Source organism: Pelodiscus sinensis, chromosome 13 (assembly GCF_049634645.1).
Source record: "Pelodiscus sinensis isolate JC-2024 chromosome 13, ASM4963464v1, whole genome shotgun sequence".
Classification (NCBI taxonomy): domain Eukaryota; kingdom Metazoa; phylum Chordata; order Testudines; family Trionychidae; genus Pelodiscus; species Pelodiscus sinensis.
The window spans coordinates 43,256,434-43,276,057 of NC_134723.1; the positions used below are offsets into that span (position 1 = coordinate 43,256,434).

Below are 19,624 nucleotides of genomic sequence, written 5' to 3' on the forward strand. Positions count from 1 at the left end.
TGGAGGTCTAAACTTGGTCCTATGCCATTATCTGCTGTTCAAAATTCTTCACAAAAGTGGTATTTGAAAGTTGGGTAAACTGAGGTACAGAAATGCCTGTGCAGTTTTTACAATCAATTTGTTAATAGCGTTCGGTGAGTAGAAATCAAAGGGTATGTCTACACTACCCCCCTAGTTCGAACTAGGGGGGTAATGTATGCATACCGAACTTGCTAATGAAGCCCGGGATTTGAATTTCCCGGGCTTCATTAGCATAAAGCCGGCGCCGCCATTTTTAAAAGCCGGCTAGTGCGAACCCCGTGCCGCGTGTAGAGGCGTACAGATAGTTCGGATTAGGAAGCCTAATCCGAACTATCTAGTCCGTGCCGCGTGTAGCCGCGCTGCACGGGGTTCGCACTAGCCGGCTTTTAAAAATGGCGGCGCCGGCTTTATGCTAATGAAGCCCGGGAAATTCAAATCCCGGACTTCATTAGCAAGTTCGGTATGCATACATTACCCCCCTAGTTCGAACTAGGGGGGTAGTGTAGACATACCCAAAGCTATTTAACTCAATGTATACATGTCACAAGGTAATCTTCTGTTCCTGGATTGTACAAGAAACTCTAAAGTCAGATTTCTGGCAGGAATCCTTGATAGCTATAATAGTAATTCCTTGCCGATTATTGGAGTCATTCCGCTACTTTCAATGGGCACTGAACTTGGCCGTTACATAGCACCTTTATTGTACAAATCTCAAAACACTATACAAAAATTAATGAATTAGCCTTCACACTGACCCTCTCAACTAAGCAAGTATATTATCCCCATTCTCAGAGGTGCTCAAGGCTCTATTTTTGCTTTATGGCTACGGCCATAGAACCCATCACCACTTCTGTACGCTTTGGGTTATGTTTCTTGGCTTAGCGCTGGTATTGCAGAAGTGCCTGGAGGCTCCAGGCCCATCTTGCGAGGTGCTGCACAAACACATAACAAAAAGCCTGTCATGATGGTCTCAATCATCCACTTTTGCCAATCCACTTTTGTTTCTCCCCAGCGAGATGGTCTCAAATGGCTGCTAGCAGCTGGGGAAATCAGACAAACAGCTGTGCAAACTTCTCCATAGACAATTGCTTTCTGAAAGGATTTGCTGTCGAACAACAAACCCCCAACTGGCAGTAGTGAGTGAGGGTATCAAGCACATGTTTGAGTCTCTTCTAAGGTACCAAAGGAGGGACAGTGGTTTGCGGAATTCCTTCGCAGAGCTCTAAGGTTTTATTCTCCTCGCAGCGTGCATGTCGGCAATTAAATCCCCAAGTGGCAATGGCCTCCCTACGTATCACGCTCCATGAGCATTTCAGAGACGAGCAATTTATTTGAGTTAGTTAAACTCACGTTGGGATATGAACAGTAAATGCAAAGCTGTGCACTGAAAACTAAGGCTTTTTTAAAAAATTTGGGCCTGTTTTATTTTAATTCTGCCAGAGCTGAGCATTTTCCTCAGAAATAGAACAGACCACCAGGGTGTTGCGTTGCTACACACTTCTGCCTCATTTTACATTCAGTGTCTGTGGGGCAAAGCACTACCAGGTTCTTGGGGGAAAAAAAAAGAGGCAGGTGTTACACAAGTTAGCGAAGGATCATTTCTGTGGGAGTAAGGATGTGCTCAGCACATGCTGCTCGAACAGGACAGTGTTGCATTTGTACAACACAGAATGGCAGCTCGGTGAAGGGGCAGGCTTGGATGAGGATAGTATATAGATGGGAAAGGCCAAGCGAGGTAGAGATAATAAAAACCAGCCTTTTCTGACTTTTTACAGGGAACGTGAACATAAGGGCAAAGGTCAGAAAACACAAGGATTTGCAAATAGTGAAATAATAGTTGCTGCTCATCCAAAGTAGCAAACCAATAGAGAAAATCCCCCGTTTATCTGACTACAGAGAGGAATACATTGCATTTTGCTTGAAGGTCAAAGTTGAGAAACCAGTTTAAAAGGGCTGCCGTCAGCAATGTTGGCACAATTCCTGCAAACATGATCGTGTTTTGGTAACGTGGAAATGTCACAGTGCAAAGAGGCTTTTTGTCTGAGGTTTGCAGGGATTTCTCCAGATGTTAGAATTTCTCTGGCTCAGTCTTTTGTGTGACCATTTTGTCAAATTACTTAAGTTATTTTCTCTCTCACACCCAGCCTCCCAGAAGCTGCAAACAAGTACACTTTTTTTTAATAAAACCTAAAAGTGAGGCATTAAAGTTGAAATAAATGCAGTTGCACTATAAATCACAAAGAAAATAACTACAGGTTCATACATATCTATTAAGCTTCCTCTCTCTGATTCTATCTTAAACTCTGCCAATTTTAAAGCACTGCATTGTAAAAGCAAAGTAATAAAACAGAGTGTAAGGCAAAGACCTCCCCATTCCAACCGCCCACTCACCTATTATTTTGTTATATTGCTTGGGAAAACTCAGCTGTAATAGAACATCTTTTAATACAGTCAAATCTATTTTATGCTCTACTACAGCATAAAATGACTCACTGAAATATCTTAAGTGCTAAAGAAATAATGACAGTCACATAGGCTGGTGTTCATCTTCAAACTTACTCTATTCAGAAGCTGAATAAAAGCAAGATGAGATTTCAGCGCCTGTCATCACAACGGCATTTTATTGTATATTTAAGTACAGCTTTGATATATCTATATATCTAAATCTATATCTATATATTGTACAAGCCCCATACAGAGACAGGGACAGATAGTGGGTCACCCATCCCGATCAATCTCCTGCAGGCTTCCCATTGATACTATTTCCCTGCAGGTACTCGGGTACTGGTATGGTGGAGGTGAAAAATATCACTAACAATGAGGTGGCCAGCCAAGTGCAGAATGTTGAACGCACTGGCTGAGTGGCAGAAGCATCCTACCTTTCCGTTCGGACAGGCTTGGCAGCAAACAGCAGGATGGCCTGCTGACAGGGGCTGCAAAGGGAGGAGCAATGTGGCAATCAAGGGAGAGGGGTGTCCGTCATGTATCTCATGCAAGATCTGAAGAAAGCTCAAAGACGACCAAATAAAGGTGAAGGAAAATGCGGGCAGTGTGTGTGATCAGATGGGGAAAGGAAGGCCGCACAGGGCTGCCTGGAAAAGAGCCAAATGAAACTCACCGACTTTGTAGTGCACGCAGCCCTCCAGGTCTCCCACGGACATCCAGCCTTGCCGCTTCTCCACCTCCGGGTCATTGCGCAAGATCTTGTTCCTCAGCCAGGATAAATAATACACCCTCAGCTTATTCTTTTTCCCTGATGTGTGCAGACCGGAAAAAGAGGCATTCAGAGGGTTAATTCAGAGCAGTGCCGAGCCTCCGGTAGCCAGGCTCTGGGATTGTTAGGACTTGTGTCATTTCAGCTAAGTCGTGTGAGAAATGAGGCCAGCAGCGCAGGAGAGGAGACCCCCTTGCGGTGTCCATATCCCCTATAGGACTGTGCACTGGTTGTAGCGTGGCCCTTGCGCACCTGGGTTTGTTTTTCCCTCTCCCCCATTTTCATACTTCACAAAAAGATTTTGATGGATACAGGGGAGGGGGTCACTTGATGGTTCCCTGTTTCTGTTCTCTCCCCCTGGGACACCTGGTATTGGCCACTGTCGGCAGACAGGACACTGGGCTAGATGGACCTTTGGCCTGACCCTGCATGGCCGGTCTTATGTTTTCCCGTACACCCACAGAATGGCTGCCCCTGAACCCAGGCAGGATGGGAGAGGAGAACACCTGCCACCTGCCACGCCAATCTGGCTGGAAAAGCCATTCTGGATGGGAGAGCTTCTTCAGTTCCAATTAACTGTCAGTTGTCATTATAGGTACCTATTTCTTTTTTGGGGGGAGGGGCATTCCACCAGGCCTGGAGGGGCCAAGGTGACGAAGGTTGCACCTGATGGAGGCAAGAGGGAGCAGGCCGCTAACTGGAAATGGGCTCAGCTGGGCAGAAACAAGAGAGGCCTGTACAAGGCCCAGAGACTGAGTGCAGCAAGGGGCTAGAAGGAAGTAGTTTACAGCCACTGCCTGGGAAGAGGGAGGTTTGACTGGCAAACCCAGAAAGAGAAGGAAGCCAGATAAGCAGGAAGAAGCCCAGGGAAACAGCAGCAGAGGGGTAGGATCCCTTAGCATAGGAGGCTTGGCTTGGGACCTGGTGGAGGCAGAGGGCTTAGGTTCCCCTAGCAGCGTGTTGGTCACCCCAGATGGACAGTTGGTCCGGAAGGACTTGGATTTCCCTGGAAGGGGAGGAACTTAGTGACCTGGCTGGAGGGCCAAGTCACAAACAGAAGCTGCCGTTCTGTGGGTGACAGACTGAGAGGGTCTGCACGGTCAAAGAGGTGATGGGTAGATACACTGCCAGAGGAGGGTAGTGCCAAGAGCGAATCCCCTAGAGCCACCGGGAGAGGCTGCCAGCAGTGAACAAACTCCATGACTGGGAGGTTTTTACTTCATCATTCCCTATCTCAGGAAGTCTCTTACATGTTGGCTGTGTCTACACTGGCCCCTTTTCCGAAAGGGGCATGCTAATTTTAAACTTCGTAATAGGGAAATCCGCGGGGGATTTAAATATCCCCCGTGGGATTTAAATAAAGATGTCCGCCGCTTTTTTCCGGCTTGTAGAAAAGCCGGAAAAGAGCGTCTAGACTGGCCCGATCCTCCGGAATAAAGCCCTTTTCCGGAGGATCTCTTATTCCTACCTTCAGGAATAAGGAATAAGAGATCCTTCAGGTAGGAATAAGAGTTCCTCCGGAAAAGGGCTTTATTCCGGAGGATCGGGCCAGTCTAGACGCTCTTTTCCGGCTTTTCTACAAGCCGGAAAAAAGCGGCGGACATCTTTATTTAAATCCCACGGGGGATATTTAAATCCCCCGCGGATTTCCCTATTACGAAGTTTAAAATTAGCATGCCCCTTTCGGAAAAGGGGCCAGTGTAGACACAGCCATTGTGTTTAGACCGATAGAAGGCAATAGCAACCTAGATTCAAGAAAAAGGCTCATGTGGAAAGTCAGACCAAGAGAAGCTGGGAAACACAGGTGTCAGCTATGCCAAATGCATGGTGTCCAGCTTATGTATAAACACAAGGCATTCAAATTGCCCCATCAAAGGCCTGATCCTGTGAGATTCTGAGCATCCTCAGCTGCCCCGACCATCCATGAGGGTGGAGGACCTGTACTCTTGCAGAGGGGACTGCACATGATTGGTTTTCCCTCTCGTGAGCCATGAAGTGATGAGATTTAACGATGTTTTTAATGGGAATCTGCTTAGAGTGATGCTCAGATGTTGTATAAACAATTAACCACATGCAAACGACCTAGCAACAACAAAATGATGGGAACCGGTCCGTTTTAATGATCCAATACGCTTTTATATCACCCACATTCATTTTACACATCAAGCATGGAATGATATATCCCAGGTCACCTCTGAATCTGGAATGAGAATGCAAATATTGAAGATCCAAAAATTACTTTCCTATTAACTAAAATAATTGTCCTGCTGCATCCTACAAGAGGAAAGTCTATAGCCTAATTCATAACCTAATTCTTCTTTATAATTGCTTCCAGCCCGACAGTGAGGTCAGGCACTTTTAAAAGGCTGAACCAACCTGATACGGTAATTAGCACATTGAGTCCTTCCAGAACATCCATTTGCTGGAATCGTCTCCTTGTGATCAGCGAGTAAACCCTTCCTTGTCCACTTCGATCCAGCAGCCACAGCCCATTCTCTGTCCCCACCAGTAAATTCACTCCTGTTAATACATAAACACCGCTGTAAATCTTCTACTGAATCACAGCCCGTTTCCGCGTTCCTTGCTTTTCTACAATGGATTCTGCTTTGGACTTTCTTAACTGGCTCGAGACATCTTTGCTGACACTATGGAGATGCTCTCTTGAAAAGTGAATTACAAAATTCTCATCACTTCTAAATACAACACGACCTCAAATTCCAGCAAAGCACTTAGATACACACAGGGCTGGTCCTAACCAACTGGCGGCCCTGGGGGAGGGAGCTGGGGAGTAACCAGGGAAACCTGGGGGGAGGATTTGGGAGGTCGGGTTGAAATGCGGTCGCAACCCACCCTTCTGTTGGAGGCCCCTTGAAAATGGTGGCCCCGGGTGACCACTTGGCTCGCCCACCCCTAGGACCGGCTCTGGGTACACATTCACTTTAAGCATGAGCAGTCCCATTGGATTCAGCATGGATCGAAATGACCAGGGAAATGCTTTTTTGAATTCAAACTGAATGTAGAATTGAATATCACAAAACCTCCAACTCCGCTAATGTTCCCTGTGTTACGTAAGAGGTCAGACAGTCAAACTAGACAATCTAATGGTCCTTTTCCGTCCTTAAAACCTCTGAACCCCCTTCAGTCTCAAATGCAGTGAGGGCTAACAGTCCCAAACACGGGGAACAACAGAAAGGAACAAACGATGCTAGGAAGCGGATTGTTCAGGAGTGACATTTTCCGTGTTTCATCAAGACGCTTTCGAATGCCAAATTAATGGAGTGAATCCATCTGAAATCTACTTATTCCCAATGAAGTGAAAGCTCCAATGGGTTGCTGACATGAACTGGCACCCACAGGATGGCGATTTAGTTTGGCTGGCATGATTGGTTGGATTCCTAATCAGTATGTTGTAGTGGAAATAAAGTGGCAGAAGGTATCAGACTGCATAAACCCATCGTTTATACTGGCAATGCTCTGACAAGGACCTGGCATTGTTCAGTCTCAGTGTACATACAATTACAGACTTTGCTAAGCTGCTCTGTTCTTCATTTAAAATCTTGGCTTCCTTTGAACATACATTACACAAAACTGAAGCTGTAAGCTGGGAATCTGCATTTCCTTTGGATAATGTTTCCCCTGCTTTATTCATTTATTTTGTTTTTCATCCGAGACTCAAATGGACTGCAGGTAAATATTGTGTCAGCTCTATAGAGCTCATCTCCCTGCTTCTTATAAAACAGATGGATGATTAAACCAGTTCCAGAGCTAAGACACTAAGAAATGGGACCACGCCCACAAAGGGGCTAAACTGGAGTAGCTCCATGGGGGTCACTGCTAGGGATGCCAGCAGATAGTCGAGTACTCAATTTATTGGTTAATCTTATTGACCACACACACACCCCTTGCTGCCTCTGTATCAGAGGCAGCAAGTGGGGAGGGAGGAGCCGGTGTCTGTAAGGAGATGGCTTTAAGCAGGCTCCCCCCAAGCACTGGATCTGCCTGCCCCTCTTCACTGCTGCCTCTGATAGAGAGGCAGCAGCATGGAGAGTGAATGGGGCAGGCGGGAGCCAATACATGCAGAGAACGGGCTTTCAAGGTAGCTCCCTGCACGTATTGGCTCCCACAGACCCGCCTGCCCCTCCTTGCTGCCTTCTACAGAGGCAGCAAGGGGGGCAAGGAGGAGCCGGTGCTGGGGTGAGCCAGTTTAAAAGCCGGTTCCCCCAGCACCAGCTCCACGGTGTTGCCTCCCCCTTGCTCTTGCCTCTATGAGAAGCACCAGCGGAAGGCGGGGGACGGGGTTGGGCAGGAGACACTGTCGTGAAGCAGCCTCTGTCCGTGGGGGTTCCAAGCTCCCTGCAGACAGAGGCTGCTCCGCATCCCACGGAGCAGCCTCTGTCTGCAGCAAGCCTGGGCCTGCCAGGGACAGAGACTGCTTTATGGGGAGGTCTGAGCTCCCCATAGACAGAGGCTGCTCTGTGGGATGCAGAGCAGCCTCTGTTTGTGGGGAGCTCGGACCCCCCACGGACAGGGGCTGCTGCCACCCTGCACTGTCAGCGGCGGATTTAGGGCAGGGCGAGCGGGGCGGCTGCCCTGGGCCCCGCGCTTCCCGAGGCCCCGTGCATGTGCCGTATCAAAGGAGGGGCCCGGCAAAATTTCACTGCCCAGGGCCCCGCGGTGCTCCCTGGGCCCTGCGGCACTCTCGTCTGCCCCTGTGCACTGCTATCTCTATATCAGAGGCAGCAGCATAGGCTGGCAGGCAGCTGGCCTGCATACGGATCTGGTTTTTAAACTGGCTCCCCTCGTGGACCAGCTCTTGCCTGCCACTCCATGCTGCTGCCTCTGATAGGGGGCTGGGGGCTCCCCGGGAGTGGGGCCGGCCTTGGGGACCATCGAATAGTCATGTAACGGATAATATTTTATGCGGTTACACAACTATTCAATTACACAATATCTAACATCCCTAATCAATACAGCCATGCTGAGTTATGGCCGGTGGGTGTTCTCTGCAACAGGCTGATCCTGCAAGGTGCTGAGAACCTCCTGAGAAATCCGTAGACGTCGAGGGAGTTCAGCCTCTGATAGAATTCATGTCTTGATCAGTTTTAGATTCTAGGGAAGAGTCCCATGGAAAGACTCTATGGACTATGTAGCGTACGTGAGGGGATGGCTTAACCTAGGGGTTCTCAACCAGGTATCCTTGGGAGCGCCCAGAGGTCTTCTAGGAGGTACTACAACTCATGTACTTATTTGCCTAGTTTTACAATGGGCTACATAAAAAGCACTGGCAAAGTCAGTACAAACTACAATTTCATACAAAGACTTGTTCATTCTGATCTATGGACTACACACTGCAATATAAGAACATTTACATTCAAGTTGATTTATGTTTATAATTATGTGGTAAAAGTGAGGAAGTCAGCAGTTTCTCAGTCTCAGTGGGCTGCGACACTTTGGGTGTTTTATGTCTGATTTTGTAAGCAAGTCGTTTTTAAGTGAGGCGAAACTTGGCAGGGCTCAAGACAAATCCGACTTCTGAAAGGGGCGCAGTAGCCGGAGCAGTTTCAGAGACATTGGCTTAATCCACTCAGCTTCAGGTGTGGCATTTTTTCCACTCCCCAGCACCTGAGGGATAATTTGGCAAAGCGTGGCACAGTCAATCGAACACTCCATTCAGTTTTTGACACTTCCTATGTGGGAATCTTTCTGGAAAGTCTTAAAAACCCAAGTCCTGCTGCTGAAGGACAGTTTGAGCTCTTGGCTCTTTCAGTGAGCAAGATTTTAACTCTGTGGCTTTACCAAGATGTCCTCTCACCCTGCTGCACAGAATGTTTTGCAATGGTCATTCATTGGGCTGTCACTTTCCACCTGTAAGGTGGCTTCATCTGAGTGCTGCTGTAAGCAAATCAGTTAATTTGGGATGATATGCGATGAGAGATGCAATCAAAATCTCAGCATAGTTTATACCAGGGCTACTCAATTTTGGAAGCCCCGGAGGCCACAATGATACTCACAGCACATGCCGAGGGCCGCAACTTAAGTGTGGTTGCATATGCATTCAAATATATGCAAATAGCTTCTTTCATACTGATGGGCACGAATACAAAGGTTATGGCAAGACTACACAACACACAGGCCCCATTTAAGTCAGTTCTGCTGATATTAATAAAATGCAATATTTCCTCGATTTCCATCCATATGACAGCACTTTGAATGAGTCCAGGAATTTAACTACTAAAGCGCGTATCAACAGAAGACCATGATATTGACTCGCCATTGTGAAGCGTGTTCCCAGTGGAGGCCGTGTTCAAAGTATCCCACCCATAGGCCGCATGCTGAGCCCTGTATAAACCCAAACTGCACCACGGACTGCAAACAAACAGGCCGCAGGCAGCCCATGGGCTGCGTGTTGAGTAGCCCTGGCCTATACTGTCAGTAATGGGCGGTCCCTCTGTTTTCTTAGGAAACATTTATTTCTAAGCTTACCCCACAGAGCAGCACACAGGATCTCAGAATTGAATTTCTTCTTGTACTTGCGAATTTCTGGACTGTCACTCTGTGGCCGGATATTTGTCGGGTTGACGTTGACAACAGAGCCTTTCCTTGCATTCTGTCTCCTAACTGGCTCTAGTTTGGGGCTAGATGCTGGAAGAGAAGACAGAGGGAGTCATGAAAGATGTAAAGTATCAGAGGGGTAGCCGTGTTAGTCTGAATCTGCAAAAGCGGCGAGGAGTCCTGTGGCACCTTATAGACTAACTGAAGTGTTGGAGCATACGCTTTCGTGGGCAAAGACCCACTTCGTCAGATGCATGTAGTGGAAATTTCCAGAGGCAGGTATAAATATGCAGGCCGGGATCAGGCTGGAGATGACGAGGTGGATCCAATCAAGGAGGATGAGGCCCACTTCTAGCAGCTGATCTGGAGGTGTGAATTCCAAGAGAGCAGAAACTGCAAAGAGAAACTGCTGAGCTACAGTTCATCTTCAAGATTGACACAATCAACTCTGGATTAAACAAAGACTGTGAATGGCTTGCTAATTACAAAAGCAGCTTCTGCTCTCTGGGAATTCACACCTCCAGATCAGCTACTAGAAGTGGGCCTCATCCTCCTTGATTGGATCCACCTCGTCATCTCCAGCCTGATCCTGGCCTGCATATTTATACCTGCCTCTGGAAATTTCCACTACATGCATCTGACGAAGTGGGTCTTTGCCACGAAAGCTTATGCTCCTACACTTCAGTTAGTCTATAAAGTGCCACAGGACTCCTCGCCGCTTATGAAAGATGTAAGTGTTCGGTCACACCTCACACATGCCTTGTTTATTGCAATTTGAAGACAACTCTAGAGAGCTCTCAGTTCCAACACCTAGGGAATAATTTCTGCAAAACTTAACGTAGCATGAGGTAGAACCATATGTCTGCACAGTTTCTGATGTATTCATGAATATGCATCGGGCTAACACAATAACAGAGAAATGCACACTTCATCAGGAACACGGGCAGAAGCAGTGCAAACAAATCCAACGCTCTTAGCATGGATTTGGAGTTTCAAGAAGTCACCAGAAAATTCTTGGAAATTAACATTGGAATTCAAGCTGGTGTTTTGCAAGAGAGCCAGGCAGGATGCATTTTACGAGAAGAGCAGGCACACTCACGAGAGTTACAAGTAGGTCCAACTGGACTGCTGGGAGGTGAGATTTGTAGTAGTCTGGGATCTATGAACGGAGTAAAGGATGTTGTAGATGATGAACTGCCCTTTGAAGGCGTACTTTCAGCACTGGATGTCTACAATGAAAAATAATCTCGGTTTTCACTTAGGAAATGGATAGCAGGGAACAGATATTATGTATTACTGTTGGTATCTAGAAAACTCTCTGAGGTTTACATGAAACTGTACATGACATAATTCGATATGAACAACCATTCTGAAGCGCAAGTTTGTGGTACGAATTGAGCTACAATGCAGGAAGCGTAAGCAAAGAGTCATGACAAGACCCAGCATAGAAATGAAGTAATTAGGCCCGGGGGGGGGGGGGGGGGGGGCGGGGAGGAGGAGGGGAATGAGAGTCACAGGCCCCATGCTCTTAGATCACTGCCTGCAGTCTGATTTGAAGTAGGACATTATTCAAACCTCTCTGCGGCAAGGAGGATGTTGCTGCAGCCAGGACTGTTTTAAAGTCCTGTCTCTTGAGTTAGCACTACTTTGCACCTGTCCTGTGATCCCTCACTGGCAGTGTTGGGGATGTTCCTGATTTGCACCCTAGGCAGAGCAGAGAGAGGATGAGGAGCTGAGGTAGGACCCTCAGACAGGGCTGAAGACAGCAATGAGCACCATGGGAAAAGAAGGGTGTACTAATGGAGTGCAAGGAACCCCTGAATGTTATTGGGGGGGGGGGAGAAGGAGAGAGTAGGGGAATAGAGAGAGGAGGAACGGATGGACAAACACGAGAGGTAGTAGGGATAGGATTGGGGGCCCAAGATTTTCTACTGACCCCTGGATCATGCCTCTCTGAGAAGCCAGGGGGCCAAAGATCTCTCTAGAGGAGACTTGTTTTTTAAAAAAAGAGAGGTAAGATAACCATATTTCGGAATATAGGACACCCGGGGGGGGGGGGGGGGGCCTGCTGGTGCTTTAGCCCCACAAGAGGAAGGGGGGAGCTGCCAGCACTCAGAGCTTTAGCCCCACTGAGCTGGAGAGGAGCCGCTGGTGCTCAGGGCTTCAAGTGCCAGCCCCACTGCAGGGATGACGATCCGTCCCACAGCAGGCAGGGTGGGGAAGGCAGGAGAGCCACAGGGGCTTCAGCAGCTGAAGCCTTGAGTGTTGGCAGCTCCTCCCTGCCCCCTGCAGGGGAAATATGGGACAATGTGCCCATTTTTAAAAAATAGTTGGGACTTTGGGAGGAGGCCTTCAGTGAGGGGCTGTCCTGGTAAAAACGGGATGGATGGATGTTCTGTTAGTCTCTAAGGTGCTACTAGACTATCTGTTGTTTTTTAAGTTTTTCCAGTTACAGACTAACACAGCTACTCCTGTGAAACCCTATAGAGAGGTGATCCATGGGATTAAAAGCCCTTCCCCATTTTGCCCCTATGTTGGGGGTAAGGAAGGGACTGGAGAGAATCTAATGCAGGGGTGGCCAACCCATTTAACAAAGAAAGCCGAAACAGCGGCGGAAAAAATGCAAAGAGCCACACCAAAATTGTCAAGCCAAAAAAAAAAAAAAAAGGAGGCTGCCCCTTTAAGGAACAAGCAAACTTGCAAGCTTAGGCTTTAGGCTTTTTGGCCATATCAGGTGCCATCTTGGGCACCATTTTGAATTGCCAACCCGGTGAGCACAGGGGAACCGGAGGCTGGGGGGGAGGGGAGGGCAGGGAAGGGGGGAAGCTGTTGGGGGGAGGGGGAGAGCTCAGGAGATCTAATGAATGCAGTTTGAAAAGCTACACCTTATGACTTACGGATTTATTCTGAGCTCCTTGACTATTTTGGGTAACTTTTTGCTGGTTTGCTGAGGAGTCTGAAATTTGGCTTTGCTGTAGGAGATCAGGCAGGAGATAGTTCTGGTTCTGTATGCTCCAGAGTCCTTCCTTGGTGCTACAGCTTTGTTTCCCTGCAATATGATTCTGCACATGAAAACAGATTGGGAAGTTACATGCGCTGGAACATACTTTTGTTTCATTGTGTAACCCTGGGTAGGTAGGGCAGGCAGAGTTCAGTGCATGGTACCTCAGTTGAAGAAAACTAGCATGAGGCATACATGACGACCGTACACAAATGACGACCCTTACGCTACACTGACAACGCACTGACATGCTGAGATATGGCAAGCATTTAAATAATTTCAATAATGCACCTTTAATTAGTAAATCTTCACACCCCCAAATGGTAGGTATCGATGTCATCCAGGTAGGGAAAAAATGAGGCACAGAAACAAACTGTGCTTAGACCACTACGGGAGTCAGCGTCAGAGCGGGAATCAGAACGCATGAGTTCTGGGAGTACCTCAACCCTGTTCACAGCCCATACCTCATTACTGTCCTCGTCATTAAAGCTTTCACTTCCTGTAGCGGTAAGAGTTTATTACAAAATAATTGGATTTGGTAAAGAGACGGGGAAAGACTGGGAAGGTGAAGATCAGCCTTACCAACACAGTGCATCTTTGGGCTTCCTTAGTAGGATCATACACGTCGGGATAGGGAAATACATGTCAACTCAGTGGGTTGTAAGACACCATCTATAGATGGGGTAGGGTAGAGGGCAATGGCCAAGTGTCATGGAAAACGACTAAATGTAGAGTGAGGAGGGTTGGCCAGGGAGGAAGAGATGGACCTGAGGGGGTTACTGAGACCCTGGCGTGTGTTCTAGATGGTCAATGGAGCACAGAAGTATCTGTGGAGGATCAAGGGGAAGATGCTATCTGAGGCCCATCGATGCTGGGATATAGGAAACAACGGGATGCTAAGTGTTACATTAGAAATTCCTTATTGATTTATCCCAAAGCAAAAGAAAAAAAAAAAGGAATGCTGGCTGAATCAGAAGCTGTAGTCTGTGGTTTGCTGGCCAATAAACAACCTAGTGAAGTAAACTAAGCCTTTGTGAACTCTGCCAATATGTCTGAAGACATGCAGAGAATTCTAAATAGAAGCTGTTTGGCTTTTAAAAGCCAAGGAACGAACTGCAAATTAAAGGGACGCCCAGAAGCATTTTTCCTTTTCTTTTTAACGGACTCTTAGGCTAATCTTCTGGGGTGTATTAAGAGCGTAGTATATAAGACATGGGATGTAATAGTCTCATTCTACTTGGCCATGGTGAGATCTCAGCTGAAGTACCGCGCCCATTTCTGGGTGTCCCAGTTTAGGGAAGATGTGGGCAAACTGGGGACAGCCCAGAGAAGGGCAAGAATAATGGCCAAAGGTGCCTGACTTGAGGAAAAATAAAAAAAAATACGTTTAATCTTGAGAAACGATGACTTATGGGGCACCTGATAACTGTCTTCAAACACGTGAAGGGCTGCTGTAAAGAACATGGTGAGCAACTGCTCTCCAAGGCTATTGAAGATAGCACAAGGAGTAATGGGCTTATATCAGCAGCAAAGGAGATTTAGGTTAGATATTCGGAAAAACGAATTACAAAGGCAGTTAAACACTGGACTAGACTACCAAGGGAGGTTGTGGAATGCCCATCATTGGGAATTTTTAAAAACAGGTTGGACTAACACCTGTGAGGGGTAGGGGAGGCTTACTTGGCCCTGCCACAGGGGGCTAGACAGGGGGACTTCTTGAGGTCCCTTCCAGCCCTACATTTCTCTGCTTTGTAATCTTGCCTCTGATGCAGGGTTCTGTCTACACTAACAATGTTGTCAGTACTTTTGTCGATCAAGGCTGTGAAAAAACACACTCTCGTGGTCGGCATAAGTTTAACTGGAGAACGTGCTTGTGCAGAGAGCAGTATTTCGGCAAGAGAGGCTCTCTTGCTGATAACAGTAGCGGTATTGTTGTGTCGCTCCAAGGTCCATAGTGTAGCCACAGCTCAAGAGGTCTTTCCCTACTGACTTGCTGCTTTTTCCACTGGGGAACCAACATTTGATTCCTTCCCAAGAGAGGAAGCAAGAAATTGCGATGGAGGCTCAGAAACCAGGGCTGAGATCTAGGTACCTGAGCACTATTCCTGGCTCTGACACAGTCTGTCTGCATGACCATGGGCAGGACTCATTTTCCCCAGCCTTGAAATGAGAATAAATTCATTAATGTTTGTCAGGGCTTCTAGGCCTGAGGAGAACAGGTGCTCCTCAAGAACAAAGCAGTAGTATTATTAATCCAATTTGGTGTTTTCAAGGAAATGAGAGAGAGAATGGTTCTACAGATAGTCCCCGACTTACGAACGAGTTACATACCAAACACTTGGTTGTAACTCGATCTGTTTGTAAGTGGGACCCCATTCATTTAAATGTGACTGTGCTGTTCATAAACACGGATCGTGTTTGTAACTCGGGGACCAGCTTAATGGGAGGTTGGTCGTAAGGACGAACGGTCGTTAGTCAATGCGTTTGTAACACAGGGACGCTTTTTTTTTTTTCGTGATTGCTTTTTTTTTTTTTTCGTGTTCCAGGAACATCCTCTGCTCTGGGAACAGTGTACTTGTTAATGCAATTACATCTGAGCCAGCAGATGGAGTACAAGAGCACAACATACTGGTTTCCTGGGGGCCCTTTATGACTTCCTTAAATTCCTCGGAAGGAAGGTATTTTTCACTGGGTAATGATTTTAAAAGTGAGAGGATATTTCTCCTAAGTTATAAACATTACGAAAAGGGTCAAAAACCTGGCCCCACATTCTGTAGTCTGTACTATGTAAGTCTTAACAAATCTGTTGATTTGAAAAACGACGATATTCACAGTAAGACAGGCAAATAAGGAGGCACCATTTTGTACCTAACCATAAGCGGGTTTGTAGGAGACACAAACCTGAAAGGGTTTAAAATCTTTTCCAGATTTGTAGCTGTAATTTGGAATTGGACATCAGAACATTGCAGTAAAATGACTGAATGCTGTTCAGAAAAAACGGAAAGGATGTTGATCATGTACATTAGCAACGACAGGCAATTTGACTCCCCACACCTTCCCTCCACCCCCACCTTCAAATGGCCAAATTACCTTCTGTTCTATCACAATGCTTTGGGGTTTCAGTTCAATTCCATCTGGAACTCTTGTCCTTGAGAAATCTGCCATTCCATTACTGAGCAGTTGCCTGGTAACAAACTCCAATTAATGAGCAGACCAAATCCAGGTAAAAACAAAACACATATTCTAAAACAAACCAAAGCTGCTGAATTAACAGTAGTTAGTACACTTTGATATTTTTTCTCAGGAGAAAGATGATTGGCTTGTGTACATATCTGCATAGACTTTATGCTAAAATGGTCAGTAAGGACGACTTATAAAGTAGGACAGCCCTCCCCCAGCCCTCCCCCCCACAAATACCAATGGATTACTTTATTCTTTCCCCATTGACCCTAATATCATTTTTTCAGACACCACTTCAATTAGGTAGTTGATATTTGGTCTATGGAGTAGTCACTTCAGACAGGCTGTATTTTGCCCACTCCCTTATCCCCACAAGAAAATAGCTCCCGCCCTAGTGAATTTCTGTCCAAAGGCTGCAATTATTATTACATAAATCTGAAACGAAGTAACAAATGCACACAATGTGTATTTGCACAGCAAAGTTGTCCCTGGCAGATCAGTCCCACCATATGCCGCCCTTTAATTCCACTGTAGTTCACTGACCTAAAAGACACAGAGAAGATCTCTAGGCATCAAGAAACCTTCCGTCCCATCCAGGCCTAGACACAAGGCCTGGTCTACAAGTCTTAAACCTGTGCCCCATACAGAGCCGTCACTGAGCCTATCCCTACAAGCCTCTACTAGTGGATGTTAATGTTCCACGGCAACCATTAAATGGTTAGAAATGGTGTCCCTAGCCTCTGTTTGTCTGGAAATGGGTAACATGGGAGAGAGCACGTGAGGATTAACTGTTGAGGTCCCTCCCTCTGGGACATCTGGTATTGGCCACTGTCGTCAGACAGGACACTGGGCTAGGTAGACTGTTGGTCTGACCCAATATGGCCGTTCTTATGTTCTTAACTTAACAAGACAGAGAAGAAAAAGTTTTTAACTCAACTCCTATGGGAAAGGAATCTTTACCCAGGTCCTGAAAAGATTCATTACTGGCTGCCAATTTCATTTTGAGCATTAGTCTCTCTTCTACCCAATTAGCATCAATCAGGATATATTTCCCTGCAGATCTGCGATTTAATTGAAATTATGTTCAATTGACATTGGTCTATTAGCCAATAGGTGAGATGATACTTTTGATGGCACCAAACTTCCAGATACAACTCCATGCATATGAAAGCATGGGGTCATAATGTTAATTCCCTTTTACAAAAGGTCCCATAATTCTCAGACGCAGAGAACTATGGAGTTAAAATGACAGAGACGAGAAAGTTTAGAATTATTACTGCTCGACAGGGCCACAAAACTCTAAAACCCAAATAAGTTAAATGTTATTCAGTGAAGCAATAATGCTTTTTTGGGGTTAGCGGAGGTTTACAGTGAACTCTAAGCTACAACTGATAAAACCTTTCTTTTCTGACAGATCACAGGAGGGAAGTCTGGAAGAGAACCACACAAGGAAAATAAGGCCTTTTAGAAAACAAAACCCAACAAGCTAGAAAGTTTTCAACATTCCCCCCCCCCCCGGCGCTTTGAAAGCTGAAACACACAAATCAGGAGCACAGATAGGACAAAGTAGATGGGTGTGCTCCTGGCTATAGGCCAAAGAACTAGCTTACCAGATATGCCATAAATCTGTGAATCTCTTTCTGTATGTTGAGAAAATGATGTTTGTAAATAGATCAGATCAGAAGCAGTCCTTTACCAGAGAGCTCTGTGGTACTACGAGGCACGTTGCAAACATGCCGCAACATGAACTGAATAGATGGTTTTTTGTAAACAAATCAGAAGGACTGTTCATTGATGCTTGAAAGATTAGGTTTGTAGCTGTAAACAACATGGATCACTGGTTGAGCTCTTCCCTCTCACTTTTCACTTCTCTTCACTCTTCCCTTTCATTTGGAAGAGCAAATCATGCACAAGCAATTATTTGCCAGCAAAATTTGCATTTTAAATGAGGGGTAACCACTGCAGCTCTCACTCACAAAAACAGCAACAGAGAACTAGAAAGTGAAAGGAGAATACACAACTTTGAGATCAGCTTGATGAAAGCGTGCACATCTGAGCCGTACCACCTGGTCACTGTGGCAAAGTTGCGATCTCAAAAATATAACTGGCCTCATTTTTAGTCGGTGTAAACGAGCGGCTCTGATGTCAATCCAGCTGTGCACATTTACACCAACTCCTCTTTTGAGAGAGTTAAAAAAAAATGAGCAAGAAAAGAAGAAAGCTTACCTGGTGTGAATCATCTCGTCATCGTCACTGCTGACCAGTTCATCGCTGGACGAAGAATATTCTGTTGCCGTGGAGAACGAGTTGGCACCGTCTTTCCCCTTGGCAAAGAAGGCTGGACTCTGAATAAAGAAAACTCAGTTGCATTTTCCCATTGAAGAATTCACTGCAAAAGCCCCATGAGCAGTCATCTCCATCCGTTTCCAGTTTGCAAATAGTTACTGCAACTTTTAACGAAATGTATTATGCAGATAACGCTTCTGCACTATCCAACCCTGGCCCCAGGTAGCTCACAAAAAATAACGAGCCAAAGGAAAATGACTGAATTACTGTAGCAATGGCATGTGGTTAATTTTAACCAAGCCGTTAATTTCAGGCTCAAACATCTAACCACAGTTTAGCAGCGTGAATGTTCGCTAGCAGTACAGGCACCTTTTAGCCGATTGCAGCTCTATAAAAATGCTACTATTGAATTTTGGGGGTTCAAGTTTAGGGTTAAGCTCAATTATATTTAAGGGAAGGGCTCGCAGATCTGTGTAGAATATGCTTGTATAGGAAACCTCTCATTTTTGGGTGGGAATGGTGTGGGTAGGGATGATGTCCCTGGCCTCTGTTTGTCAGAAGCTGGAAATGGATGATGGAGGAGGGATCACGTGAGAATTCCCTGTTCTGTTCACTCCCTCTGGGGCAGTTGGCATTGGCCACTGTTGGAAGACAGGACACTGGACTAGACGTACCCTTGGTCTGACCAAGGATGGCCATTCTTATGTTCAATTTATATGCACATTCCCTGGGGCTGCTTGAACAGAGATGGTGCTTCAGGGAGCTTTGGCCCAGCTGTCTACTTGGGTCAATGGCAAAATGCCATCATTTAGCCCTCAACTGGACTCTTTGACCTCTACTGAGTCTGCTAAAGCGGACACCTTAGTGTTTTGATAATATGGTTACAAGTCTCCTGGGAATGACTTGAGACCACCATTTATCCAGCCATGATACATCCGTGGCCCATATCACTACAGTGCCTAAGCACCAGAGAATCTGTAATGTATTCATCCTGATACACCCCTATGAGATGGGGACGTGCAACTATCCCCTTTTTTAGCGATGGGAAGCAACTATTCCTACAAGGATGCAAACCTGGTTCTCTATTGCTCAATTACTGGTCTACTGTCTAGTTATGCATTCCTCCAAGCCATCTAAGCCTTTCCCTGCAACTTTTCAGGCATGATCACTTGCTCAGGGCATTGTTAGTGCCTGTTCTCCGAACCACGGACAAACATTATACTTTACAAGGCTGAATTAATAAAAAAAGAAAAGAAAAAGAAACACTGGCCACACTTTATAGTAAAGGCACATTTATACACAGCTGCTAAAGAGGAAATGCATTATTAAGCACATTACAGCCATGAGAGGTAGGGGGCTAGAGGGCTATA

General features: G+C 46.2%; 1 protein-coding gene across 2 annotated transcripts in view; it reads right to left on the bottom strand.

Annotated features, from left to right (window-relative positions):
* The window catches only part of NRK (Nik related kinase), a 144,386-nt gene that overhangs the window by 21,683 nt on the left and 103,079 nt on the right, over positions 1-19,624 (bottom strand). Inside the window, exons 20-26 of one of the 2 annotated variants that reach the window (XM_075941115.1) lie at positions 18,195-18,313; positions 15,879-15,972; positions 12,685-12,849; positions 10,887-11,016; positions 9,719-9,877; positions 5,612-5,755; positions 3,140-3,274 (exon numbers count right to left, since the gene is read on the bottom strand). In XM_075941115.1, the coding sequence (XP_075797230.1) occupies positions 3,140-3,274; positions 5,612-5,755; positions 9,719-9,877; positions 10,887-11,016; positions 12,685-12,849; positions 15,879-15,972; positions 18,195-18,313 (946 nt within the window). The remainder of the gene's footprint in view (positions 1-3,139; positions 3,275-5,611; positions 5,756-9,718; positions 9,878-10,886; positions 11,017-12,684; positions 12,850-15,878; positions 15,973-18,194; positions 18,314-19,624) is intronic. The other variant, XM_075941116.1, reaches the window with a different exon arrangement.